General features: G+C 37.7%; 3 protein-coding genes across 5 annotated transcripts in view; all 3 read right to left on the minus strand.

Annotated features, from left to right (window-relative positions):
* The window catches only part of LOC148891129 (guanine nucleotide-binding protein G(I)/G(S)/G(O) subunit gamma-12-like), a 42,006-nt gene extending 34,558 nt beyond the window's left edge, over positions 1–7,448 (minus strand). Inside the window, exons 1-2 of one of the 3 annotated variants that reach the window (XM_089008754.1) lie at positions 7,275–7,447; positions 7,045–7,172 (exon numbers count right to left, since the gene is read on the minus strand). The gene's annotated coding sequence lies outside the window, so the exon portion shown is untranslated. Of the gene's footprint in view, positions 1–7,044 lie in introns of all 3 variants that reach the window. The other 2 variants (XR_016116484.1, XM_089008753.1) reach the window with 2 other exon arrangements.
* Positions 7,449–8,245: 797 nt separating this feature from the next.
* LOC148891130 (mucolipin-3-like) lies at positions 8,246–19,722 on the minus strand. The gene is made up of 13 exons (XM_089007569.1): positions 18,248–19,722; positions 17,767–18,016; positions 17,002–17,169; positions 16,771–16,924; positions 16,599–16,680; positions 15,596–15,692; positions 15,421–15,520; positions 15,233–15,345; positions 12,590–12,742; positions 11,377–11,478; positions 11,180–11,302; positions 9,801–10,007; positions 8,246–8,757 (listed from the first exon to the last, which is right to left on the minus strand). Exons 2-13 carry the CDS (start codon positions 17,992–17,994, stop codon positions 8,602–8,604), a joined length of 1,683 nt encoding a protein of 560 aa, XP_088863695.1. The 5' UTR covers positions 17,995–18,016; positions 18,248–19,722; the 3' UTR covers positions 8,246–8,601.
* Positions 19,723–21,509: 1,787 nt separating this feature from the next.
* On the minus strand, positions 21,510–26,430 carry bcl10 (BCL10 immune signaling adaptor). The gene is made up of 3 exons (XM_089007570.1): positions 26,185–26,430; positions 24,541–24,829; positions 21,510–22,492 (listed from the first exon to the last, which is right to left on the minus strand). Exons 1-3 carry the CDS (start codon positions 26,233–26,235, stop codon positions 22,092–22,094), a joined length of 741 nt encoding a protein of 246 aa, XP_088863696.1. The 5' UTR covers positions 26,236–26,430; the 3' UTR covers positions 21,510–22,091.
* Between the last annotated feature and the right edge of the window lie 577 nt (positions 26,431–27,007).

Below are 27,007 nucleotides of genomic sequence, written 5' to 3' on the forward strand. Positions count from 1 at the left end.
TGAAAAAAAAAAAAGAAAAAAGAAAAGAGCCACGGTTGGTTTCTTTCTTTTCTTCGCCATTTCAGATGGTTGCTACGGCAACACTTCCGGACTGGCTTGCTGCCTCGATAAATCTGAGGTTGATGTCAACCTGATTAGGGAGCGGGTGCGATAAACATGTGACTTCCTGTTTAAAGTTTCCTCCAGAAAAAAAAAAAATAATAATTCCCTTGCAATTTATGCCGCAAACTTTCATATTACACGTGAGCGGCAGAACACGGAGACATTTGTTTTTGTTTTGCTTAGTTTGGGGATGTCGGAGTGCCAATTGTCAGTCACTTGGTCCTATTCTGGGCAAATGAAGACTTCCAGTAAAGCTTGGTATTCCGTGAACGCGCGTGTTCCGTTGCCAAACCGACAGTAGGGTGTGACTCTCTCGCCATTCGCCACGGGGGAATTCAAGCAAAAGCCAACCACTGGAGGCTAAAACTTGTGACTAGCAACATCAATAAATGACTGATCGTATTTTTCGCTGTATAAGGAATACCCAAAAGCCTTCATTTTCTTCAAAAGATGACCCTGCGCTTTATACGTAGGTGTGCCTTATATGTAAGGTCATATTGAGCCACAACAGGTCACGTAACGACTGTCAGAAGCTACCGACTCCATTTCCCCTGTAGAAGAAGTAGTGCGTCACCCGAGCCTTTACTCGAGCACCTTATAATAATAATAATAATAATAATAATAATACATTTCATATATAAGCGCCTCAAGGTCACTTCACAGTCACAGGATAAGTTTTACTTTGGGTGAGCAGCGCCAGTGTTCACTCAACCGGGAAGTAACTCAAATAGATAGAACGCTAGCTAGCTAATCGATAACTAGATAGCTATATAGCCAGATAGCTAGGTAGATAGCTAATACATAGCAAATAGACAGCATATATCTAGCTAGGTAGCCAGACAGATAGCTAGCTCAATAGCTAGCTAGATAGATAGATAATAGATAACCAGATAGTTATATAGCCTGATAGCGAGATAGCAGCTAGAGAGCTAATAGATAGCAAATAGATAAGATATATCTAGCTAGGTAGCAAGCCAGATAGCTAGCTACAAAGATAGATAGCTAATAGATAACTAAATAGATATATAGCCAGATAGCTAGATAGCCAGCTAGATAGCTCATAGCTAGCTAGCTAGCTAGCTAATAGATAACTAAATAGCTATATAGCCAGATAGCTAGATAGACATCTAGATAGCTAATAGATTGCAGAAAGCTAGCTAGATACCCACTCAGATAGCTAGCTAAATAGCTAGCTATATAGATAGATAGCTGGATAGCTAGATAAATAAAAAGAGTGAAGAGAGGAAAAAAGAAATAAGAATGAAGTCAAGAGAAGAAAAGGTAAACGGGACGAAAGGAAGTTGAGCCAAAGAGCAAAATAAGAAAAAAAAGGCACATTTGAACAGGCCGACAAAATGGCCGCCTCGGCTAGCTAATAAATAACTAATAGATAGCTAATAGATAGCAAGCTAGATAGCCAGCTACTAAATAGATAACAGATAGCTAGCTAGGTAGAGAGCCAGATAGCTAGCTAGATAGCTAAATAAATAGAGTGAAAAGAGGAAAACTTAAATAAGAATAAAGTCAAGAGAAAAGACAAAAAAAGCTAAACGGGACGAAAGCTTCAGTTGTTGTTAAAGCACTATATAAATCAATATGTATGTATTGTATTTTGTACAGCCGCTCTCATTTCAAGCTCATATAACTCCAGACCCATATCATTTAGGAATCTACACCTTTTTTTCTCGGAAAAAAAAAGAATACTGATGTTATGAAATGAATCATCTTCCATTCTCATATCACGACTCTGAGTGTTGCTGTTTTACGCCTGACTGTCAGAGGCTTGCAGACAGAGCTGCCAATCGGGTCAGGCAGCATTTCTCTGTGTGTGAGAGAGAGAGAGAGAGAGAGAGAGAGAGAGAGAGAGAGAGAGAGAGAGAGAGAGAGAGAGAGAGAGAGAGAGAGAGAGAGAGAGAGAGAGAGAGAGAGAGAGAGAGAGAGAGAGAGAGAGAGAGAGAGATAAGGAAAGAGAGAGAAAGGAAAGAGAGAAGAGAGAGAGAGAGAGAGAAGAGAGAGAGAGAGAGAGAGAGAGAGAGAGAGAGTGCGAGAGAGAGAGAGAAGGAAAGAGAGAGATAAGGAAAGAGAGAGAAGGAAAGAGAGAGAGAGAGAGAGAGAGAGAGAGAGAGAGAGAGAGAGAGAGAGAGAGAGAGAGAGAGAGAGAGAGAGAGAGAGAGAGAGAGAGAGAGAGAGAGAGAAGGAAAGAGAGAGAGATAAGGAAGAGAGAGAGGAAGAGAGAGAGAGAGAGAGAGAGAGAGAGAGAGAGAGAGAGAGAGAGAGAGCGAGAGAGAGAGAGAGAGAGAGAGAGAGAGAGAGAGAGAGAGAGAGAGAGAGAGAGAGAACGAAAGAGAGAGAAGGAAAGAGAGAGGAGAGAGAGAGAGAGAGAAGGAAAGAGAGAGAAGGAAAGAGAGAGAGAGAGAGAGAGAGAGAGAGAGAGAGAGGAAAGAGAGAGATAAGGAAAGAGAGAGAAGGAAAGAGAGAGAGAGAGAGAGAGAGAAAGGAAAGAGAGAGAGAGAGAGAGAAGGAAAGAGAGAGAAGAGAGAGAGAGAGATAAGGAAAGAGAGAGAAGAAAAGAGAGAGAGAGGAGACAAGAAATGAGAGAGAGAGAAGAAAAGAGAGAAGAAAAGAGAGAGAGAGAGAGAAGGAAGGAAAGAGAGAGAAGAAATGAGAGAGAGAGAGAAGGAAAGAGAGAGAAGAAAAGATAGAGAGAGAGTGAGTGAGAGAAGAAAAGAGAGGGAGAGAGGGATATAAGGACTGAGAGAGAGAGAGGGGGAAAGAGCAAGAGAGAGACATATAGGGAGAGAGAAAGAGAGAGAGAGATACAGAGAGAGAGAGAGAAAGAGAGAGAGAGAGAGATACGGAGAGAGAGAGAGAGAGAGAGAGAGAGAGATAGGGAGAGAGACAAAGAGGGAGAGATAGAGAGAGTGAGAGAGATAGAGAGAGAGAGAGAGAGAGAGAGAGAGAGAGAGATAGGGAAGAAGATATAGTGATAGAGAAGAAAAGAGAGAAGAAAAGACAGAGAGAGAGAAGAAGAAAAGGGAGAGAGAAGAAAAGAGAGAGAGAAGAAAAGATAGAGAGACCGTGAGAGAGAGAGAGAGAGGGAAAGAGCAAGAGCAAGAGAACGAGAGAGATACAGAGAGAGAGAGAGAGAGAGAGAGAGAGAGAGAGAGAGAGAGAGAGAGAGAGAGAGAGAGAGAGAGAGAGAGAGAGAGAGAGAGAGAGAGAGAGAGAGAGAGAGCGAGCGAGCGAGCGAGCGAGGAAGTGCTGTGCCCACGACTTGCAGAAGAGCCTGTTAGTCAGTAACCCATGAAAAGCATTGGTTCCGGCCGGCCGTGTGGTCCACTGTCCCACGTGATCCCAAACAATTTGGCCATTGTTTCCACCAGATCAACTCAAAAAGGCAACAAAAAGCAAATTGATCCCAAAAATTAGCCAAGGGCATTCCCATCATATTCATCCGAGTTTGATTTTTTTTTTTTTTTTTGACAGCAATTCGTTGTTTCGATGTTAAATCACAAACGATGACTTAATTTTTTCTGAACCATAAATAATCTGTCAAAAATGTCACGTCATGCAATATTCAGCCACAATGTTTCACGCCAATGTATAGCAGCTGAATACAATACACAATCTAACTTACAGCATCTCTGTCCAAACATATCGATTAGCTTGCTAGCTAGCTTTCTATCTATTTGAGTTACTTCCGGGTTGAGTGAATGCCGGCGCATGTGGCTGCTGCTGCTGCTCACCCACAGAAAAACTGATCCCGTGACTGTAAAGTGAACTTGAGAGTTTTGAAAGGCGCTTAGAATTCAAATATATTATTATAATATTTATATATATATATATATATATATATAGTAAATAGCTCGCAAATGATGATGATAATAATAATAATAATAATAATAATAATAATAATAATAATAATAATAATAATAATAATTATTATTATTATTAGCTAGCTATTTGCTATCTGGCTATATAGCTGGCTGGCTATCTAGCTAGGTATCTTTTGGCTATCGTTTAGCTTGCTAGCTAGCTTTCTATCTATTTGAGTTACTTCCGGGTTGCGCATGTGGCTGTCGCTGCTCACCCACAGAAAAACAGATCCCGTGACTGTAAAGTGACCTTGAGAGTTTTGAAAGGTGCTTAGAAATCAAATGTATTATTATTATTATTATTATTATTATTATTATTATTATTATTATTATTATTATCATCATTTGCGAGCTATTTACTATCTATTAGCTATTTGGCTATGTAGCTGGCTGGCTATCCAGCTAGGTATCTGTTGGCTATCGATTAGCTTGCTAGCTAGCTTTGTATCTATTTGAGTTACTTCCGCATGCGTCTGCCGCTGCTCACCCACAGAAAATCTCCTGTGACTGAAAAGTGACCTTGAGAGTTTCGAAAGGCGCTTAGAAATCAAGTGTATTATTCTTCTTATTATTATTATTATCATTCCACATAAAAATGTTTTTATATACCGTTGTTCGTAACTCAAATGTTCGTAAGTTGGGGAGTGTCTGTACAATACATCCATATTGATTTATATAGCGCTTCAACAACAGCTGAAGCTGAAACAAAGCGCTAACATGAACAAAAGGTAAATGCTACCCCGTCATGGAAGGGGGGGGGAAGAAAAAAAATTGCCAGAGGTCTGACCAGTGCTTTATCAGCACCCAAGCACCGAATGAGTTCATCTCTGAAGTGTTGAATTTTTTTACACAGATTTTTTTTTTCCAATAGTGAAAAAAAATGCCGACAACAACAAAAACAAAAACACCCCCCCCCAAAAAAAAAACAGGGTTTGAAAACGAACGGCGTCCTTTCAAACGAACCCAATCGCAAAACAAGTCATGGCTCCCATCTCCACCGCCATTGACATGCATCCCACGTTATAGAAAACCCCCGCCGAGCAAAAATCGAGCCTAATTCAAATGCAAGACATCCCACACCAAAGCGTACAAAGGGCGAATCTGGAATTCCAGGGTCAAAGGTCACATTTTTACCGGAAGCCATAAAATGTGCGGGTACAAAAATAAATAGCCCTTATGAATGTTGACATTTTTTTTTCATGTGTGTGTGTGTGTGTGTGTGTGTGTGTGTGTGTGTGTGTGTGTGAGTACAGAGACGAGCATTTGTTCAAAAGGCGTCACAGCAGGCAGACTCATGACCAGAACGTGACGGCATCAAACAAGAGAGCTGTTGATTTACAATAAAGTGTTCCCTAGCGTTAGCGCAGATATTAGAATTGCGCTTAAAAAACATTTCAAGACATTGTTGAAAAAAAAAAATCATCTATGTCAATTACGGTTAGTTTCCGTGTTGCAGTGAGGTGCGACAATGAGGCGCTCTAGAGAGAAGCGACTTCTAGGAAGATGTATTTGTAGGTTGTAATCGTTGCTAGCTAGCTAATTGCCGGTCGTGATTTTCCCAGCTAACCGCTGATATGCTCAGGTTCTTAAAGGACAACCGACACCATTTTTTTATTTCCTAACTGACATCAGAAAAATGTTTTATAGCATCTAAAATAAATACCCAAAACACGCAGGCTGATATTTTTACTCAAATGCAAAACACCAATAAAAATGACTTAAAATGTCCCAAAACTACATCAAAATGACCCCGGAAAAAGGCGAGTTTCAGATGGTCCCGCCCCTTTGTTCGTGACGTCACGAAAGGACGTCTTGCCTTGCTCTAGAATCTAAAGAATGGCTTCAGATTCGGAGAAGATGCTTTCTTGTTACTCATCCAGTTATTAATATGATTCAAATAGTTCTGAAGAGGAAAGCATAAATTTTTGCAATCAATTAAAGAAGTCCTTCCGGATCATTTTGAGCCGTCAGGACTCCAATGTAGCGTCCCGGAAAATGCACAAGATGGCGCCCAAGCCCAAGGAATTTGTGTCAACGCTATCAAATAGTGGTCTTGGTGCCATACACAACGATTCACCATCGCATTATTTATGTGTTTTCCTTCTAATTTCGCCATCAACACGCCATCAGGAAGTCTTGTTTTCGAGTTGGTGACGATTCCTGACGTGACGTCACGGAGGGAACGCCCCTGACCGAGAAAGCGACATACAATGCATTTTGGGTACTTTGTTTGTTCTGAAAACTTTGTGTTGATGGCGAAATTAGAGGGAAAACACATAAATAACGCGATGGTGAATCGTTGTGTGTTGCACTATTTGATACTAGTTGACAAAACTTCCCAGCAGACAAATCAGCCCATTTCCAAAGGAGCTTGGGCGCCATCTTGTGCATTTTCTGGGACGTTACATTGGAGTCCAGACGCCTCAAAATGAAACAGGAAGTACTTCTTTAATCGATTGCAAACATTTATGCTTTCCTCTTCAGAACTATTTGAATCATATTCATAACTGGATGAGTAACAACAAGAAAGCATCTTCTCCGAATCTGAAGCCATTGTTTTGATTCTATCGCAAGGCAAGACGTCCTGACGTGACGTCACGAACAAGGGGGCGGGATCTTCTGAAACTGCATCTCCGAGGTCATTTTGAAGTAGTTTTGGGACACTTTAACTCATTTTTGTTGGTGTTTTGAATTTGACTAAAAATATCAGCCTGCGTGTTTTGGGTATTTTACATGCTATACAACGTCAGTTAGGAAACAAAAAAAAATGGTGTCGGTTGTCCTTTAAATATATTTTTTTTCCTTCAGAAGCCTGCAAAAAAAAAATCGAATACAGTAGTTCACAAGGCCCCGGTACAGCCTTTAGCTTTCAAAGCTCACTTGTTGAACGCGTCAATAAATCACATTACGAAAATTGGTTTGACAAGATTGGGATTTAAAAAGAAAAACAACACTAAAAAAGAACAAGGGCTGTTGTTGCATAAGAAGCCAATGTGAGTTTGTCTCATGTAACAAGTGTCAGGAAACAAGGCGATTATTGTCTGAAGAAGACTTGGTGGGTCTTTACCTGGCCGAGGTGGTTGACGACGTCCACTCAAGATTTTTTTTTGGTCTCTTTTCGTGTCTCCTTACGCTGAGTCGAGCCGTATCCGTCAACACATTCGCTGTGAGGAGACCTTTCGCTCGTTCGGCTTTCTGTAGCACAATGTCACAACTACTCAACTGCTCACTAAACGTGCTTGACAACACACAGTCGACCGACTGCCAGCTGATAAAAAGGGACATGAAACAACACACTTGAAAGCTGTCGAGTCGCGCCGAGTTCACTTTCCTTCGGCTGTCGTTCTCTGGTAACAGATGACAACTTTGGACTTTTTCTCCCCACCTTTTTTTGGGGGGTTCCTTTTCCTTCTCCGACCGACAGGGTCTACGAGACGACAACACCCGAATTTTGACGGGAGGAGACGGGGCGGTCCAAGGCTAACTCCGGCGGATGTTGGTAAGCAAGTTAACAGTTGGAGGATGCACTGCTTCCGTGTGATATTTTCAGAATAAGACGATTGTTGAGCTGATGATGATAATCATTAGAATCAAAATCAGCTTTAGTGCCAAGTATGTAGAACACACAAGGAATTTGTTTCCGGTAGAACACGCTGCACTGGTATCATCATCCAAAAATTGCATTATTAATTTATTAATAACATTAATAACGTAACATTAATAATAATAAAACTAATACATTTAATTTATAAGCGCCTTTCAAAACTCTCAAGGGTACTTTACAGTCACAGGATAGGTTTTTCTATGGGTGAGCAACGGCAGCCACACGTGCCAGCGTTCACTCTACCCAGAAATAGCTCTAATAATAATAATAACAATAATACTAAATAATAATAATACAGTTCATTTATAAGCACCTTTCAAAACTCTCAAGGGTACTTTACAGTCAGAGGATAAATTCTTCTGTGGGTGAGCAGCGGCAGCCACACGTTGCCAGCGTTCACTCAACCCGGAAGTAACTCTAATAATAATAATAATAATAATAAATAATAATAATAATAATAATAATAATAATAATAATAAATTTCATTCATAAGCGCCTTTCAAAACTCTCAAGGTCACTTTACAGTTACAGGATAAGTTTTTCTGTGGGTGAGCAGCGGCAGCCACACGTTGCCAGCGTTCACTTAACCCGGAAGTAACACGCACATACACAGCACATCACTTACCTGTTCTGTACATCCATTGGAAAACGGCGTGTGCTTTAGCACCATCTGGTGGCTATAACTGCCAATGACAGGCAAATTGGTCGCAAAAATGAAGGGTTGGCATTGAATGAGTGAGTGATATGAAAACCAAAAAGGGGAATATAACAAACAAGCAGGCTTAAAGGACAACCGACACCATTTTTTTTGTTTCCTAACTGACACCATAAAAACGTTTTATTTATAGCGGCAGCCACACACACCAGCGTACAGTGGTCGCTGCGGAGTCGCTGGAAAAGGTGGTGAGCAGGCTGCAGAGGGTCCAGTCGGATTTCGGCTACATCTTTGACAAAAACAAGAATCGATAAGAGTTCTATTGACGTTTTGATTCCAAAATTGATTGATGACAAGAATGAAAGTCAAATCTTCTTCCCGCATTCGCAGCAAAAGCAAGACAGGAGGCAGCAGGAAAGAGATTCATCATCCGTTTGGTAGCGGCCGGACTCGGGTTCGTCTCTGCATTCGGCTATGAAGGCCTGGAGTTGGGACACGGGAGCTTTTTCTTGCTGGTGATGCTGAAAACCAATTCGGGTCATTTCACCTTTTCTCCACTTTTGTGTATACAGTGATACCTCATCTTACGAACTTAATTGGTTCCCAGATAGAGTGTGTCAGGCGAAAAGTGTGTATCCCAAAAATTAATTTCCCATATGAAACCATTAAAATGAGAATAATCCGTTCCCAAGTCCCCATAAAACATAATTTTCTAGTTTTCTAAGCCTTAAAACTACACGAAATATACCTCATTTTATGTATAATAAATGTGATATGGTATTATAATTAAAGAAATAAACTGTACTGTATAATAAAGTGGTTTTATTTACCTTTGTGATGGTCGTTGATGGCTTGATGGAATGGAATAACCGGTTTCCTAAGCATTAAACACTTGATGAGGAACGTAACCTTCTTCTTTCACCATCTTGAGGAATGATACCTTCTAGGTGCTTTCTCTGCGATAATTTTATCTAGTTCCTCATCAATTGTGTTCTGTTTAGCTGGGTTGATAGCTTTTTGCATCAAAAGTACAGATGTCTTGTGCGGGTTATTTGTGGAGCCTGATTGATGGGATATTTTAACCTTGCAGTCTACACTCTCCCTTTGAACTATCAAAGTTGAAACAAGTCCAAATTCCACTGTTTTCTATCCATTTTATCACTCTCTCTCTCTGTCGTCTGCCTGTCTCTTTCATGTTTAACCCCCACCCTCTCACTGCTGTGTTGTTGACCAATCACGTGGCTTTAACCGAAGACTGGAGGTGGGGAATAGAGGACAAAAACAGTCGGCTGCTATTTTCTTGTTAGAACGGGCTCGTTCGCCAACGACACATCACTCATTGTGGCGCTCCGTGTGTATCCCAAAAAATTGTTTGTATCCCAAGGTAAAATTTTCATAATGTAACATTCGTAAACCGAAAAGTTCGTAAGCCAAGGGGTTTGTAAACCGAGGTATCACTGTATTTGCTTGCAAAAGTATTACCCCCCCCCCCTCTGGAATGATTGAAATTCCACCAAATCATCCAACTTTGGAGATTTTGCACACTTTCTAGTGAGAGTCTGACCTTGATCGTCTCGTAGGTGTCGGTGATGAGCGCGATGAAGAGACTGAGCACCATGTAGATGAAGAGAGAGATGAAAGAGTAGAGGTAGAGGCGACTGAAGAGCCACACCATGTAGCCGTTTTCGGGCATCTTTAAGAAGGTGGCGTACATGTCGTCGCCGTTGACCAACGAGAAGAGGCACTCGGTCACTTTGTCCAGGGTTCGAAACTGCGACAGAGCATTTGGTTGGTGAGGGTCTTGTACAGACTACATAGCTGTGTAGTGTGTGGCAGGAAGGAGATCTTTTGTTGATGTCACGATCTGGTTGGCAACCAACGGGTGTTGGTCGTTCCAATCAGTGACAGTTAAAAGGATTCCCGGTTCAAACCATTCGTTGTCGGGTCATGATAATAATAATAATAATAATAATAATAATAATAATAATAATAATAATAATAATAATAATAGACTGTCTTCTTTCATCAGAAAAAAAAGTTAATTCCTAAATGATATGGGTCTGGAGTTATATGAACTTGAAATGGGGGCGACTGTACAAAATACAATGCAATACATATTAATAATAATCATACATTTCATTTCTCAGCGCCTTTCAAAACTCTCAAGGTCAATTTACAGTCAGAGGATACGTTTTGCTGCGAGTGAGCGGCGGCAGCCACGCTCAACCCGGAAGTAACTCAATTAGATAGAAAGCTGGCGAGCTAGCCAATTGATAATAACGTGGACCCCTCGTTGCCTTTTATTAGTATTATTATTATCATTTGCTAGCTATTTGCTATATATTAGCTCTGGCTGGCTATCTAGCTATCTGGCTGATTAGTTAGCTATCTGGCTAGCTATCTATGCACTATTAGCTGGTTGGCTATCTAGCTAGGTATCTGTTGGAGTCTCAAGTACTATTCGCTGGCTAATGGCTATCTATTCGCTGGCTAGTGGCTATCTATTCGCTGGCTAGTGGCTATCTATTCGCTGGCTAATGGCTATGTATTCACTAGCTAATAGCTATCTATTCGCTGGCTAATGGCTATGTATTCACTAGCTAATAGCTATCTATTCACTGGCCGATGGCTATCTGTTCGCTGGCTAATGGCTTTCTGTTCGCTGGCTAATGGCTAGCTATTTGCCACTTGCTATTAGCTATATATTCACTAGCTAGCTAGCTTTCTATCTATTTGAGTTACTTCGGGGTTAAGTGAACGCTGGCGCGTGTGGCTGCCGCTGCTCACCCACAGAAAAAAATCATATCCTGTGACTGTAAAGTGACCTTGGGAGTTTTAAAAGGCGCTTAGAAATGAAATGTATTATTATTATTATTATTATTATTATTATTATTATTATTATTATTATTATTATTCGTGTGATTGGTGAGTGGAGGACCTAACTTTGTCGTGGTACGGCCCAAGCACAATCCAGCCGCAGAAACAGTAGCCGAGGTAGATCATGGCGGCGCAGCAGCAGAATCGGATCACATTCGGGAAAGCTGCTCTTAAAGTTAAGATAAGGATCTGTTCATTAAAAAAAAAACATATTCATAAATATCCCCAAATCTTGCATTTTGTCCAAATGAGAACGCTCTTACATTGTATTTCTTGAAGAAACCAAGGTAGCGAATCACGCCAACCCATACCAACATGGTTGCCGTGCCCAGTAAGATGCTGCACTCGTCGTAACATGTCATGAACTGAAAACAAATTGCAACGGCATGAATACAAAAAAGCACAAAAAAACATGAAAAAACAAAGCAAAAAAAGCATAAAAATGCAAGGAAAAAAGCAAAAAAAGCAAATATAAAGCAAAAAAGCACTAATAAAGCAAAAACAGCATGAAAAAGCATTAATAAAGCAAAAAAAGCATAAAAAAGCAAAAAAAGCAAAGCAAAAAAAAGCAAAAAAAGCAAATATAAAGCAAAAAAGCACTAATACAGCAAAAAAGCTTAATAAAGCAAAAAAACAACAAAAAAAGCTTTAAAAAACAAAGCCAAAAAATGCATAAAAAAGCAAGAAAAAAAGCATAAAAAAAGCAAAGCAAAAAAAGCACTAATAAAGCAAAAAACAAAAAAAACATAAAAAAGCACAAAAACAACAAAAAAAGCATAAAAAGCAAAGAAAAAGCAAAAAAAGCAAATATAAAGCAAAAAAAAAGCACAAATAAAGCAAAAAAAGCATAAAAAACCAAAAAAGCACTAATAAAGCAACAAAACATAAAAAAAGCAAAAAAGAGCAAAAAAAGCACAAAAAAACATAAAAAAAGCACAAGAAAAGCATAAAAAAAGCAAAGCAAATAAAGCAAAAAAAGCACTAATAAAGCAAAAAAAAAACATAAAAAAGCACAAAAACAACAAAAAAAGCATAAAAAAGCAAAGAAAAAGCCAAAAAAGCAAATATAAAGCAAAAAAAAGCACAAATAAAGCAAAAAAAGCATAAAAAAGCCAAAAAGCACTAATAAAGCAACAAAACATAAAAAAGCAAAAAAAGAGCAAAAAAAGCACAAAAAAACATAAAAAAAAGCACAAGAAAAGCATAAAAAAAGCAAAGCAAAAAAAGAAAAGAAAAAGCAAAAAAAGCACTAATAAAGCAAAAAAAAGCATAAAAAAAGAAAAAAAGAAAAAAACAACAACAAAAAAGCATTAAAAACATAGCATAAATAGCAAGGAAATAAAGCAAAAAAGCATACTATTATTATTATTATTATTATTATTATTATGATTATTATGAATGAAAGAAAACAAAGACATTTCAAAGCAGTTTTGCGAATCAACTAAGAGAAACTACAAGGATAAGAGTAAACCGCACCTTGTGTGTCTGTATTCCGATCTTCAGGGCTGATCCGGCGATGGTCAAAGTGTCACTGACAATGATGAGGATGTACCAGCCGTTGACAAACTCCATGCGGTCTGACATGCTCACAATTTTATTGTAGTAGGCGTGAAAGAACGTGTTGAACTCCTATAGGAAATATTTACAATCAATAGAGGGGGGAGAAAATGGTGACCTGAAACAGCCATAACCTCAACCTCTTAAAATAAACTTGGAATGATCCCAAGAGATCATTCATTCATTCTTTATTTATAATTTTATTTATTCTTTATTTATTATGTTATTTATTTATTTGTTAATACAGTAAAGTCTCGTTATATCGATATTCAAGGGAGTCCGAAAAAATATCGATATAACCGGGACTATCGATATATCCGATATCGATATAACGAGACTTTACTGTACTTTTATTTAGTTGTTTATTTATGTACTTATTTGTTTGTTTTATGTATTCAATAAGTCATACATCTATGTATTTCATTCATTCATTTCATTCATACTTTTATGTAGTTGTTTATTTAGGTATTTATTTATTTATTTATTCATTCATTCAAACATGTATTTTTTTATTTATCGTTTTATTTTCGTTCATACTTTAATTTTGTTGTTTATGTATGTTGTTGTTTATTTATTTAGTCACTAATTCATACATGTATTTATGTATTTATTCATGTATTTATGTATGTATTTATGTATTTATTTTTGTATTTATTTATGTATGTGTTCATTTATTCATGTATTTATTTATTTAATTATTTATTTGTTTGTTTGTGTATTTGTTTGTTTATTTATTCATTAATTCATAGAATTAATGTATTTATATATTAACATATTCATTCATGTATTGATTTATGTATTTATTTATGTGTGTATTTATTCCTTTGATTAATTTATTCATTAATTCACACATATATGTATTTATTTATTCATTCATATTTTTATGTAATTGTTTATTTATGTATTTATTTGTTTATTTATGTATTCATTATTTCATACATGTATTTATGTATTTATTCATGTATTTATGTATGTATTTATGTATTTATTTATGTATGTATTCATTTATTCATGTATTTATTTATTTAATTATTTATTTATTTGTTTGTGTATTTGTTTATTTATTTATTAATTCATAGAATTAATGTATTTATGTATTAACATATTCATTCAAGTATTCATTTATGTATTTATGTATTTATTTATGTGTTTATGTATTGTGTATTTGTGTGTATTTATGTATTTATTTGTTCCTTTAATTTATTCATTAATTCACACATATATGTATTTATTTATTCATTCATATTTTTATGTAATTGTTTATTTATGTATTCATTATTTCATGCATGTATTTATGTATTTATTCATGTATTTATTTATGTATGTATTCATTTATTCATGTATTTATTTATTTAATTATTTATTTGTTTGTTTGTGTATTTGTTTATTTATTTATTCATTAATTCATATAATTAATGTATTTATATATTAACATATTCATTCATGTATTCATTTATGTATTTATTTATGTGTGTATTTATTCCTTTGATTAATTTATTCATTAATTCACACATATATGTATTTATTCATTCATTCATATTTTAATGTAATTGTTTATTTATGTATTTATTTGTTTATTTATGTATTCATTATTTCATACATGTATTTATGTATTTATTCATGTATTTATTTTTGTATTTATTTATGTATGTATTCATTTATTCATGTATTTATTTATTTGTTTGTTTGTGTATTTGTTTATTTATTTATTCATTAATTCATATAATTAATGTATTTATATATTAACATATTCATTCATGTATTCATTTATGTATTTATTTATGTGTGTATTTATTCCTTTGTTTAATTTATTCATTAATTCACACATATATGTATTTATTTATTCATTCATATTTTTATGTAATTGTTTATTTATGTATTTATTTGTTTATTTATTTTCATTATTTCATACATGTATTCATTATTTATTCATACATTTTTGTATTTATGTATTTATTTATTCATGTATTTATGTATGTATTTATGTTAATGTATTTATTTTTATTATTCATGTATTTTTATGTATGTATTCATTAATTTATTCATTAATTCACACATATATGTATTTATTTATTCATTCATATTTTTATGTAATTGTTTATTTATGTATTTATTTGTTTATTTATATATTCATTATTTCATACATGTATTTATGTATTTATTCATGTATTTATTTTTGTATTTATTTATGTATGTATTCATTTATTCATGTATTTATTTATTTATTTGTTTATTTATTTATTCATTCATAGAATTAATGTATTTATGCATTAACATATTCATTCATGTATTCATTTATGTATTTATTTATGTATTTATTTATGTGTTTATGTATTGTGTATTTGTGTGTATTTATGTATTTATTTGTTCCTTTGTTTAATTTATTCATTAATTCACACATATATGTATTTATTTATTCATTCATATTTTTATGTAATTGTTTATTTATGTATTTATTTGTTTTTTTTTATTTATCCATTATTTCATACATGTATTTATTTATGGGGCCCGGGGGCCAAATCTGGCCCGCCACCTCATTTAATTCGGCCCGCGGTTACTCACAAACTGGAGCTGTACGCCATTGACGACAGAACGTACGCAGAGGATCAGCGAAGTGAAACAGGCGAGGATGACCATGGAATCAAAGAAAAGAAGCACATCGTCGTTTTCACCCGCTATCAAAAAAGACAAATCGTCAGTAAACGGCGCCGGCGGATTGAATTCCATCCCATTTTTTTTTTTGATCTTACAAGTGCCCTCCACGTTCCAATCTCGGCATTCGTTGATGGTGACGTCGTTCCCGACCGCTACTTTGATATTTCCGCTGTGAGCGTGGTTATCAAAAGTGATCTGTCGCAAAACGGGGTGTCAGTTAGCGCCATTTTGTTTTTTTTTTTGCCATTCAACACGTCGGTGGTGACTGACCACCACGTGGAAGACGTAACAATCAGGAAGTTCGTGGTGCCTCACGGTTTGCAGATTGATGGTTTTCAGGGTAAAGTAAACGTTGACCGACAGGAGTCTGAACACAAAGAAGATTCCACGAGTGGTTACGCAATTTCATATTTTCATATTATTATAGGCATGTTTTATGTTCAGAATTACAGTGAGACCTCAACTTACGAACTTAATTGGTTCCCAGACAGAGTGTGTAAGGCGAAAAGTGTGTGTCTCAAAAAAATAATTCACATAGGAAACCATTAAAATGGGAATAATCCGTTCCAGGGTTTCCTTAAAATATAGTTTTTAACTAAATAAGCCTTAAAACTACACACAACATACCTTATTTTATGCATAATAAATGTGCTATTGTATTGTAATGATAGAAATACACTGCACTGTATCATAAAGTCACAAAGAGAGGCACATTACATGAGGACTGTAATTAAAGAAATAAACTGTGCTGTAAAATAAAGTTTTTTTTCCAACTTCTTCAATTGCCCGAGACTGTCGCTTTGAGAGCACGGAAACACCTTTTGCAACAGACGCACCTTCTCTGTTCCGGAGAATGGGAACAATGATTGACTTAGCATAGCCGTGCTTGGCCCCTAAATCACACAAACGCACACCTCATTCGTGTTTTTCAATTATCTGCTTGTTCTCAACGACGGTGATTTTATTTTGTATCTTCTTGGGCTGAACACGAGCCTGTGATGGGTTTTTTTTCGGTCCCATAACAGTAAAATTATCAGCAAAAAGCTCCAAGTAGTCGATCGACGTGTGCACTTCAATGAGAGGGGGTGTGCAAAGTAGCACCGGCTGGAGCGCTGTTTGGTCGTGTGCTTCCGCCGAAGATCACTCCGCCAGCCGTGGTGGGTGTGTATTATGAAAATAGTGCTTATTATAAGGTTCAATTTTCATAAATTAGAGGTTCTTAAGACGAATAGTTTGTAAGATAAGGTGTTTGTAAGTTGAGGTCTCACTGTACCTTCTAAAGTCCAAAGAGAAGTTCAGAGGCGTCACCAGACTGCCGTTGACCGGTGACATCACAGGGTGGATGGCAAAGCAATCTGAGGATGACATAATAATAATAATAATAATAATAATAATAATAATAATAATAATAATAATAATAATGACACCTGTGCGCTAAATGTTACCGGTATCAATGCGTGGATCGATGTAGAAGGTCTCATTTCCGGGGTCGATGTTGCTGTTCCTGTAAAACTCTTGGCAGACCAACAGAGGCGTGTACTCGCCATCAATCTTCTCATACGCTAGATTGCCTACTGTCAAGTTTTGAAGGTTGATGTACTGCAATGGGAGAATAATGTAAAAAAAATGGAAATGTTGCTAGCACGAAAGGTTTTGTCAGCTTTCGGTTGATTTACACTGTCGATGATGAAGTAAACATGGTCGTACACGTCCGTTTTGGTGTGTAAAACGTGGCCTCCGAGCTGGTGGTCCTTGTATCCTTTCAGGAAGAGATGTCGGAACGTCATCAGGTTTTCATCTTTGAAGGTGACCATCATCTCATTGCTTAATCCGAATGAGACCAGCTGGAAAACAAACAAAAAACGTGAAAAGATACGTGTGTGTAAGCTCTCAGTCGTACAGGAATGGTCCATCGATGAAAAGGTTTCTTCAGCCGTCATCTGTACTTCTTTGAAGGTGTCGGACGTTTCGCTTCTTATCCAAGAAGCTTCGTCAGCAAACTAAAGTCTTACTGGTAGTGTCGGCCCTATATATATCCCTACTTTTCAGACGTGGCGGTGGAGCAGAGGACTAATCCCTGCGGCTCCATTGATTGCTTCTATTGTCCTGACTGACGACTGGCCTGATTGCCCAATTTGCCCTGGTATCATATGTTATGCTGATGAGGTGGTAGGGATTAGCCCTCTGCTCCCTCCCAATCTGAGAGCAGGGACCAATCTTAGCAGAGTCCGGCACCGCCACGTCTGGACAGTCGGGATATATATATATATATATATATATAGGGCTGAAACTACCAGTAAAACATTTTTTGCTGACGAAGCTTCTTGGATAAGAAGCGAAACATCCGACACCTTCAAAGAAGTACAGATGACGGCTGAAGAAACCTTTTCCTCAATAAGGAAATGATCTACGCTTTGTTTGAAGCAGTTTGGATGATGTACCTGAGCGGTGATGAGGGCAATTTTCAATATTTGTAGCATCAACTTCCACGGCTTACGGCCCCGGGCTTTATACTTCTGGCAAGGATTCATGAAGAAATACTTCAGCCTGCGCCTCAGGTCGTCGACCACCCTGGGGTCCATGTTGGGGGTGCGAAGGCTCCATCTGCAGTGACCGTTGGCGCTGCTTTCCTCAAAACGGGCAACCAAAAGGGGTTCGGACTCGTCCATGGGAGCCAGCGCAGTCGAGACGCTGGCCAAATTTCAATATGCAGACGGATCGTGTTAGAAAACGGCTTCATCATTCCAGTCATTCTGATGTTTATCAAACTGGTTTGCCAACATTACGTCTCCAGATCATCAAGGCTACACCAAATTCAATTAAATAAGGAAACTTTGATATTTTATAGAAATATTTTTTATAACTATAAAAAAAATAATAATAATACTAATAATAATAATCATACATTTCATTTATAAGCACCTTTTAAAACTCCCATGGTCACTTTGCAGTCACAGGATACATTTTGTGGTGGGTGAGCAGCGGCAGCCACACGCCCCAGCGTTCACTCAACCTGGAAAGTAACTCAAAGAGAGAAAGCTAGCTAGCTAGCTCGTTAATAGATCGCTAATAATAATCATACATTTCATTTGTCAGCGCTTTTCAAAACTCTCAAGGTCACTTTACAGTTACAGGATAAGTTAGCTAATTGATAGCTAGCTAGCCAGCTAGAGAGCTAATAGCAGTCAATCTGGAAGTAACTCAAATAGATAGAAAGCTAGCTAGCAGATAGCGAATAATAATCATACATTTCATTTATAAGCGCTTTTCAAAATTCTCAAGGTCACTTTACAGTTACAGGATTAATTTTGTGGTGGGTGAGCAGCGGCAGCCACACGCCCCAGCGGTCACTCAACCTGGAAGTAACTCAAATAGACAGAAAGCTAGCTAGCTAGCTAGCTAGCTAATAGATCGCTAATAATAATCATACATTTCATTTGTCAGCGCTTTTCAAAACTCTCAAGGTCACTTTACAGTACAGGTTAAGTTAGCTAATTGATAGCTTGCTAGCCAGCTAGAGAGCTAATAGCACTCAATCTGGAAGTAACTCAACTAGATAGAAAGCTAGCTAGCAGATAGCGAATAATAATCAGACATTTCATTTATAAGTGCTTTTCAAAACTCTCAAGGTCACTTTACAGTTACAGGATAAGTTAGCTAGCTTACATTTCATTTATAAGGGCCTTTCAAAACTCTCAAGGTCACTTTACAGTCACAGGATTAATTTTGTGGTGGGTGAGCAGTGGCAGCCACATGCCCCAGCGGTCACTCAACCTGGAATTAACTCAAATAGACAGAAAGCTAGCTAGCTAGCTAGCTAATAGATCGCTAATAATAATCATACATTTCATTTGTCAGCGCTTTTCAAAACTCTCAAGGTCACTTTACAGTTACAGGATAAGTTAGCTAATTGATAGCTTGCTAGCCAGCTAGAGAGCTAATAGCACTCAATCTGGAAGTAACTCAACTAGATGGAAAGCGAGCTAGCAGATAGCGAATAATAATCAGACATTTCATTTATAAGTGCTTTTCAAAACTCTCAAGGTCACTTTACAGTTACAGGATAAGTTAGCTAGCTTACATTTCATTTATAAGGGCCTTTCAAAACTCTCAAGGTCACTTTACAGTCACAGGATTAATTTTGTGGTGGGTGAGCAGTGGCAGCCACATGCCCCAGCGGTCACTCAACCTGGAATTAACTCAAATAGACAGAAAGCTAGCTAGCTAGCTAATAGATCGCTAATAATAATCATACATTTCATTTGTCAGCGCTTTTCAAAACTCTCAAGGTCACTTTACAGTACAGGTTAAGTTAGCTAATTGATAGCTTGCTAGCCAGCTAGAGAGCTAATAGCACTCAATCTGGAAGTAACTCAACTAGATAGCTTACCGCGCATGTGCACATTATGCTTTTATCAATCTGACCGTACGCAGTGATATATATATATATATATATATATATATATATGTATATATGTATATATATATATGGCCAGAGCTACCGGCAAAATTTTAGTTCACTGACGAAGCCTCTTGGATGAGAAGCGAAAAGTCCGACACCTTCAAAGAAGCACAGATGACGGCTGTTGAAACCTTTTCATCGATGGACCACTCCGGTACGATTGAGAGCTTACACAGACATTTTTGAATGACCTGTTACTCTACCACATGAAATTAATATCTAGCTCTGGATTTTTATCCATATTGACATCCATGTAGCTTATTTTAAAAGGCCAACGTCCATGCGTACTTTTTTTTTTCTCAACCAGACAAACGGGCTGGGTCATTCTGAGACAAGGTTAAAAAAAAAAGAAACAAACGGAAGGGTTATGTGAAACATATATACATTTATTTAAATTCCATAATTAGAATCAACTCATATTTGCTAAGCTTTATTGATTCATCATTTCATGGTAAAGAAACAAAAAAAACATTTGAATCGCATGCATCATGTAAAATTGTAATATTCAATATATTTCAATATGAGCATATTTAATCGGAAATGGATACCAAAAAAAATCGCAAATGGCTAAAATATTTCTTACTAATTTAAATATTGGAACCAACTATACTGTACACATCCGTTGATTGGCTGGCAAACTGGTTCAAGGTGTACTGAGCCTCTCAACCAATCAGGTTGATTGATGAAATAATGCCAAAATATTTTGGGGATAGGAAAGGATCAAAACATTTTCATTTCATACTCGAATGTGCCTATTGTGCATATAAAAATAAATAAGCAACCTAGTGCAGAAAATGCACCATATTGGTTCTAAAAGGTAAACACTAATTTGAATATCATTATCAACCTCAGTGTAGTTTTTATAGCTTTAATCTTTCAGAAAACAATCTGTTATATTTCGCATTTTTTGGTGTACTGTACAAGTGTAGTGACTACAAGTTGATGCCAGGGGATATTTAAAGTGACATTAGTGAAAATACAGCGGAAAAGCAGTGGGTTTTTTTTTTCATTTTATGCAAAGACTTCAATTTGGGAAGAAAAGAAAACATAAATATTATTTATGATCAAATCCTGTGAATAACGTGCATGTCTGCATTGTAAATTCTCGCAAATTGGGATCTTTTTTTTTGGGGGGGTGGGTGGGGAGGATTCACAGGATTTTAAAGCTTTATTTTATTTTACAGTGATACCTCGCTTACGAATACTTTAGCTAAGGAACTTTTCGCCTTACGAACATTAAATTGGCGAGAATATAATCTTGGCATACAAACTACTTTTCGGCAGACGAACCAAATCACACAGCGGTGGCGGGCCGACTAGTTTTCCACCCCCCCCCCCCCTTCTGTTTGAGTGCAGATGTGGTTTGTTATCGAGTGGAGTACTTTTGCCATTACGGGACCGAAAAAGTCCCCACCACTAGCTAGTGTTAAGCCGAAGAAGACATTAAAGAAATTTACGGTCGAGCAAAAGAAGGAGATCATCAAAAAACACGAACGAGGTGTGCATTTGTGTAGTACCAGTATGCTAAGTGCGTCCCAGTACCAGTATGCTAAGTCGACCATTGCTACGTGTGGCTAAAGATGTTTCCGTGTTATCGAAGCAACGGTCTCAGGCAATAGAAGAGGTTGAAAAACTTCTGTTCATTTGGATTAACGAAAAGCAGCTAGCAGGGTACAGTGAGTGAGGGTATTATCGCTGAGAAAGCAACTACATCAACGACCATTACAAAGGTAAATAAAACAACTTTATTATGCAGTACAGTGTATTTCTTTAATTACAATACAATAGCACATTAATTATACATAAAATAAGGTATATTTTGTGTAGTTTTTAGGCTTATTTAGTGGAAAATTATGTTTTATGGGCACCTGGGAACGGATTATTCTAATTTTTAATGGTTTCCTATAGGAAATTAATGTTTGGAAGACACTTTTCGCCTTACGCACACTTTCTGGGAAACAATCAAGTTCGTAAGCTGAGGTATCCCTGTATTTACATTTAAATTTATAAAAATATTTAAAAATGCATGGATTTCATCACTTTGCTGCTGTGAAATGTAAATTTCTCCACTGTGAGACTAATAAAAGCATATCCAATATCCAATATCCAATATTTTGGGAATAAAAAATTACATTTAGTTGCAATCGTAATATTGAGTGGAAAAAAAAATCCCAATTACTTTATTATTTCAGGGTTTTTTTTTCAGCCCTATTTTATACTGGATTAAAAGGCATCAGGACATGTCTTTAATGGCTGACAAGTGTACTGGATTGTCCCTTTAAATGGAAACATACTAACCCGAAGTTAGTAAAAGTTGCTCTGATATGACGCGGGAGTAAGACAACGTGAGCGAAGGGGTTGGAAATTAGGGTCTGTGCCGCTGCTGGTGGACCCCGGTGACTGCTCCTCCTCCTCCTCCTCCTCCTCCTGCTCCACAGGGAGTGTAGGAGCTCCTGGTTCTCCTGGTTTGGGGAGGCTAGAGGAGGTTAAGGTGGTGGAGGAAGACGAGGAAGAGGAGACCGCGGACTTGAGTCCGCCATCATTCGGTAACGACGGCGCACTGGGACGGGCGGCCACTTCCAAAGTGGAAGGCGTTTGTGATCCGTCCGGGAAGCGGAACACGGTGGAGTCGTTTGAGAACGTACCGGAGACCTCCTGGGAGGTACATGGAGTGCTGAAACTGCTTTTGGGTGAGGAACTGGAAGCTGTGGCGGCAGAATAATACAAGAAATAACAGGTGGATCACGGCATATGGATCGAAATACTATTGGATAATTATTGCAACGGGTCAAGCAATGTTTGAAATAACGTCTGCCCGGAGGCCCGGGGGCGTACAACTTTCAAAACGTCTCGGCCCGGGTGGACGACTACTTCTTCCAGAAAAAAAGATTTTTTTTCAAATCAATTTTTTTGCTTTAATCAACAAAGCAAAAGCTACAAGCAAACCGCTACAAGCTACGTTGACTCCTCTTTCTAAGCACCTTTCAAAACTCTCAAGTACACTTTACAGTCACGGTATCGTCCGAAGCATGAAACAGGCTTCTGATTGGCTGCCGTGCCGAGTATGCAAATTGCCAAAGGAACGTTCGTTTGGCAATTTGCATACTCGCCTGTTTCGTGCCATTATACCGTGACTGTAAAGTGTACTTGAGAGTTTTGAAAGGCGCTTAGAAAAAGGAGTCCACGTAGCTTTTAGAAGACAACGCAATGCAAACATTGCATTGTGCACCATGATGACAAACGACAACTGGCGCAAATTTTTCAGCAAGGGATATTTACCATAAATTAAGCAAGGGAGCATTTATGGTAGGTACTTCCTTAATAAAAAAAAAAAAAATCATTTATATTTCGTAGCAATGTTTTTTTTTTCTTTGCGATTAGTCGTCTTATTGTGTTTCAAGTTGTGAAAAATAGGGCAGGCAACTTTATGGCCGGGCAGGCAACTTTTCAGAGTTGTCTGCCCTGGTGTCCGCTAACTTTTTATCAGGACACTGGTTCAAGTTATCGAGTGAAAAAAAAAACCTTCTCCGCTGTAATCGTGATTAGAACTTGAAACCAACCAAAATCTAGAATTAATGAATAAAACAGGAGTACAATATTACATCGCCACAAAAAAACAGTAATATAGACGCTCCCCAACTTACGAACGAGATACGTTCCAAACGGTTGTTTGTAAGGTGAATTTGTTTGTAAGTTACTTCAGTGCTATATTTTGTATGGAATGTGAAAGGCTCATATAAGTATGTTTTCTTATTGAAACTGTCCTTTTTCCCATTGTCACTGGACTGCATATATTGCAATTGAATTGAAAGTGTAGATCACTTGGGAGCTAGTGCATGTCAATTCTAGGCCTTCAGTAGTGCTATGTCTGAATCAATCCACACCTGCGAATGTGGTGCGATTTACAAGACTTCTACGAGAGGATGCCGTTAGCCAGGAAATAACTTGTAACTTAAAGAAACGTAAGAAATACAGACGCTCCCCAACTTATGAACGAGATACGTTCCAAACGGTTGTTCGTAAGGTGAATTTGTTCGTAAGTTGCTTCCGTGCTATATTTTGTATAGTATGTATGTTTAAGGCTGATTGTATACAAGTCCAACTTAAGAACGAGATGCGTTCTGGGCAGTAGGTGTAACGTTCGTAAGGTGAATTTGTTCGTAAGTTGCTTCCGTGCTATATTTTGTACGGAAAGTATGTTTAAGGCTTATTGTATATAAGTCCAATTTACGAACGAGTTACGTTCCGAGTGGTCGTTCGTAAGGTGAATTTGTTCGTAAGTTGCTTCAGTGCTATATGTTGTATGGAATGTATGTTCGAGGCTTTTATAAATATGTTTAAGGTTTATATAAGTATGTTTAAGGCTTGTATAAGTAACCTGTATTGGTTTGGATGGAAAAAGAAACATTTAATAAACTATTTGCTCTCTAAAGATATGTACATGTACAACTGGAGAGAATACTACATACAGTAAAGTCTCGTTATATCGATATCGGATATATCGATAGTCCCGGTTATATCGATACTATTTCTATGCACGCACGGAGAAAATTACATGCAAACAGGGTCGGATATATCGATAGTCCCGGTTATATCGATATTTTTTCGGACTCCCTTGAATATCGATATAACGAGACTTTACTGTATGTGACTAACAAAAATGTTCATCTTTACCATTATTCGTAACTCGAATGTGCGTAAGTAGGGGAGCGTCTGTACTTCTAAAATTGAATTTAAGACGTGACCTCCGAACCTCTGAGAGACTCCAGCTTCTCATTCTTGGCCTTTTGCACCTCGTCTGTAATCTTGTGGATGAGGAAGTTTTGCGAGCGGAGCTCCCGAATGGAGTCGAGCAGGACGTCGAGGCCACGGGGGTTCTCGGTGAGAATGTCCAAAAGCCACCCCGTTCTTCTGGTCTGCGTAGTCTTGCTGTTGATCTCCTCAGCGTCGTCCCTGGTTAAGATACGGCGGGAGCGCAGGTAGTCTAGATGGCACCGAGCCCGGATCTTCTCGCAAAGGTAGTGCCGCATGCGGGTCAGAACCTGGAGCACCATGTTGGAGAGTTCATTTTTCATTGATTTGTCTTTTGATAATTTTAAAAGTCATACAATAAGGACAACCGACGCCTGCGGACAAGTTGTGTCCATAATTTGTAAAATCACTTCAAATGACTTCTACTGAGCGTATTTTACAAAGATTCCATGGCATATAGCTATATTTTACGTTTTAAGACTTGCGCTGAATATTCAGGAAGTCTTGTTTTTGAGTTGATGACGATGCCTGACGTGACGTCACGGAGGGAACGCCCCTGACCGAGAAAGTGACACACAATGCATTTTGGGGACTTTGTTTGGTCTGAAAACTTCGTGTTGAGAACATAAAACATAAATAACGCGATGGTGAATCATTGTGTGTCGCACCAAAACTACTATTTGATACTAGTTGACACAAATTCCAGGCAGACAAATCATCCCATTTCCAACGGAGCTTGGGTGCCATTTTGTGCATTTTCTGGGACGCTACATTGGAGTCCAGACGCCTCAAAATGACACAGAAGGACTTCTTTAATCGATTGCAAACATGTACGCTTTCCTCTTCAGAACTATTTGAATCATATTCATAACTGGATGAGTAACAAGGAAGCATCTTCTCCGAATCTGAACTCTTTGAAGCCATTGTTTTGATTCAAGAGCAAGGCAAGATGTCCTAGCGTGTCGTCACGAACAAGGGGGCGGGACTTTCTGAATCTGCCCAGTTTCGAGCTCATTTTGAAGTAGTTTTGGGACACTTTAACTGATTTTTATTGGTGTTTTGCATTTGACTAAAAATATCAGCCTGTGTGTGTTTGGGTATTTTAGATGCTATAAAACGTTTTTTCCTGATGTCAGTTAGGAAACAAAAAATGGTGTCGGTTGTCCTTTAAATATGAAAACACACATCTGGAAGTAGCACAGCAGGGGAAACGTCATGAAAGGAAGCTGAAAGACAATTTGGAATTATTTCATGAGAATTCATGAACAAAATATAATTCACATTAGTCCGTGATTCAGAGGCCAGCAGAGAAGGCTTTGCAGGCCTTGACGGTCCACCACCGTTACAGAATAATAGTATGATTGAGTGACTGCAGGTGGAGAAAAAGTTCACTCTGAAATAGCCCTAAAACTGTGAACACGGTGGGATTTAGTAGATCACAAATTCATTTCAATCTTCACGACGATTAAAACATTGCGAGGTATGTCGTGGCTGTGCAGGTGGACCTCACGTTAATGGGTTTACATAATCATATTTTTTTTCAGGTGTTGTGGTTGGGTTCTTTCTCGGTTCCCTTCACTCACTAAAAATACAGAGAGGGCGGCCTTTTCGATGTCATTTATTGAACGCGAGCCCGCGTACTCACGTCTTTTTTAATCTCCGCCATCTCATCTTCAGTGAGTTGAGGAACGTCCATCCTCGAAAGATTTCAATAAAACGATAAAAATATTCCAAGCGTTGCGCTCTAAATCTAAACTAAAACTAAGTTCCGCATTAAGGTCTTCAAACAAAAAAAAGTTTAGTTTCGCGTTTATGTCTTTTTTCACGTAAAATCCAGAGTATTCGCTTATGTTTTGTGTTTTCAGTGAACTAACAAGGGGGGGAAGCCAACACTTCCGGATTGGTTACGTCATTCCGAGGCCAAGGGGGCGAGTTTCATACGTCACTCAAATTTTTATGTCATGCAATATCCCCACTTTTACGCATGGTGTCGCTATCGGACATGGTTTTTATTTATTAATTCTTTCATATTTTTAAAGCAAACCCAGTTGTAGATTGGTTTGATCGTCAGATTTGGTTTTAACTGTTTATAATGTCGGTCTTTCTCTATTTCTTATTGTCTTTTATTTTTTTCTCCCTCTCTCCGTGTGTGTATATGTGTTTATGGTACTCTTTGTTGTACTACATGTTTTTGTAATTTATTTTTAAGTTGCACAAACATGGTTTTCTACTAGATGGGCCTTAAAACTACATAAAATATACCTAAATATACTTTATTTTATGTGGAATGGGTGTGCTATTGTGTTGTAATTGGGGAAATGAACTGTACTGTATAATAAAGTCATTTTACAGTGATACCTTGGCTAACGCACTTAATTGGTTCCCAGACTGAGTGTGTCAGGCGAAAAGTGTGTATCCCAAAAATTAATTTCCCATAGGAAACTATTAAAATATGAATAACCCATTGC

Source organism: Hippocampus bargibanti, linkage group LG11 (assembly GCF_051943395.1).
Source record: "Hippocampus bargibanti isolate YZ-2025 linkage group LG11, ASM5194339v1, whole genome shotgun sequence".
Lineage (NCBI taxonomy): Eukaryota > Metazoa > Chordata > Actinopteri > Syngnathiformes > Syngnathidae > Hippocampus > Hippocampus bargibanti.

Coding starts and splice junctions, on each gene's coding strand:
- bcl10 (XM_089007570.1), bottom strand. CDS start 26,235: ATGGACGTTCCTCAACTCACTGAAGATGAGATGGCGGAGATTAAAAAA. Junction 24,830..26,184: donor TGGCGGAGATTAAAAAAGAC/GTGAGTACGCGG, acceptor ATGGTGCTCCAG/GTTCTGACCCGCATGCGGCA. Junction 22,493..24,540: donor GAAGCTGGAGTCTCTCAGAG/GTTCGGAGGTCA, acceptor CTGCCGCCACAG/CTTCCAGTTCCTCACCCAAA.
- LOC148891130 (XM_089007569.1), bottom strand. CDS start 17,994: ATGGACGAGTCCGAACCCCTTTTGGTTGCCCGTTTTGAGGAAAGCAGC. Junction 17,170..17,766: donor TTGCCCTCATCACCGCTCAG/GTACATCATCCA, acceptor TTTGTTTTCCAG/CTGGTCTCATTCGGATTAAG. Junction 8,758..9,800: donor ACACCTACGAGACGATCAAG/GTCAGACTCTCA, acceptor ATTGGTTTTCAG/CATCACCAGCAAGAAAAAGC.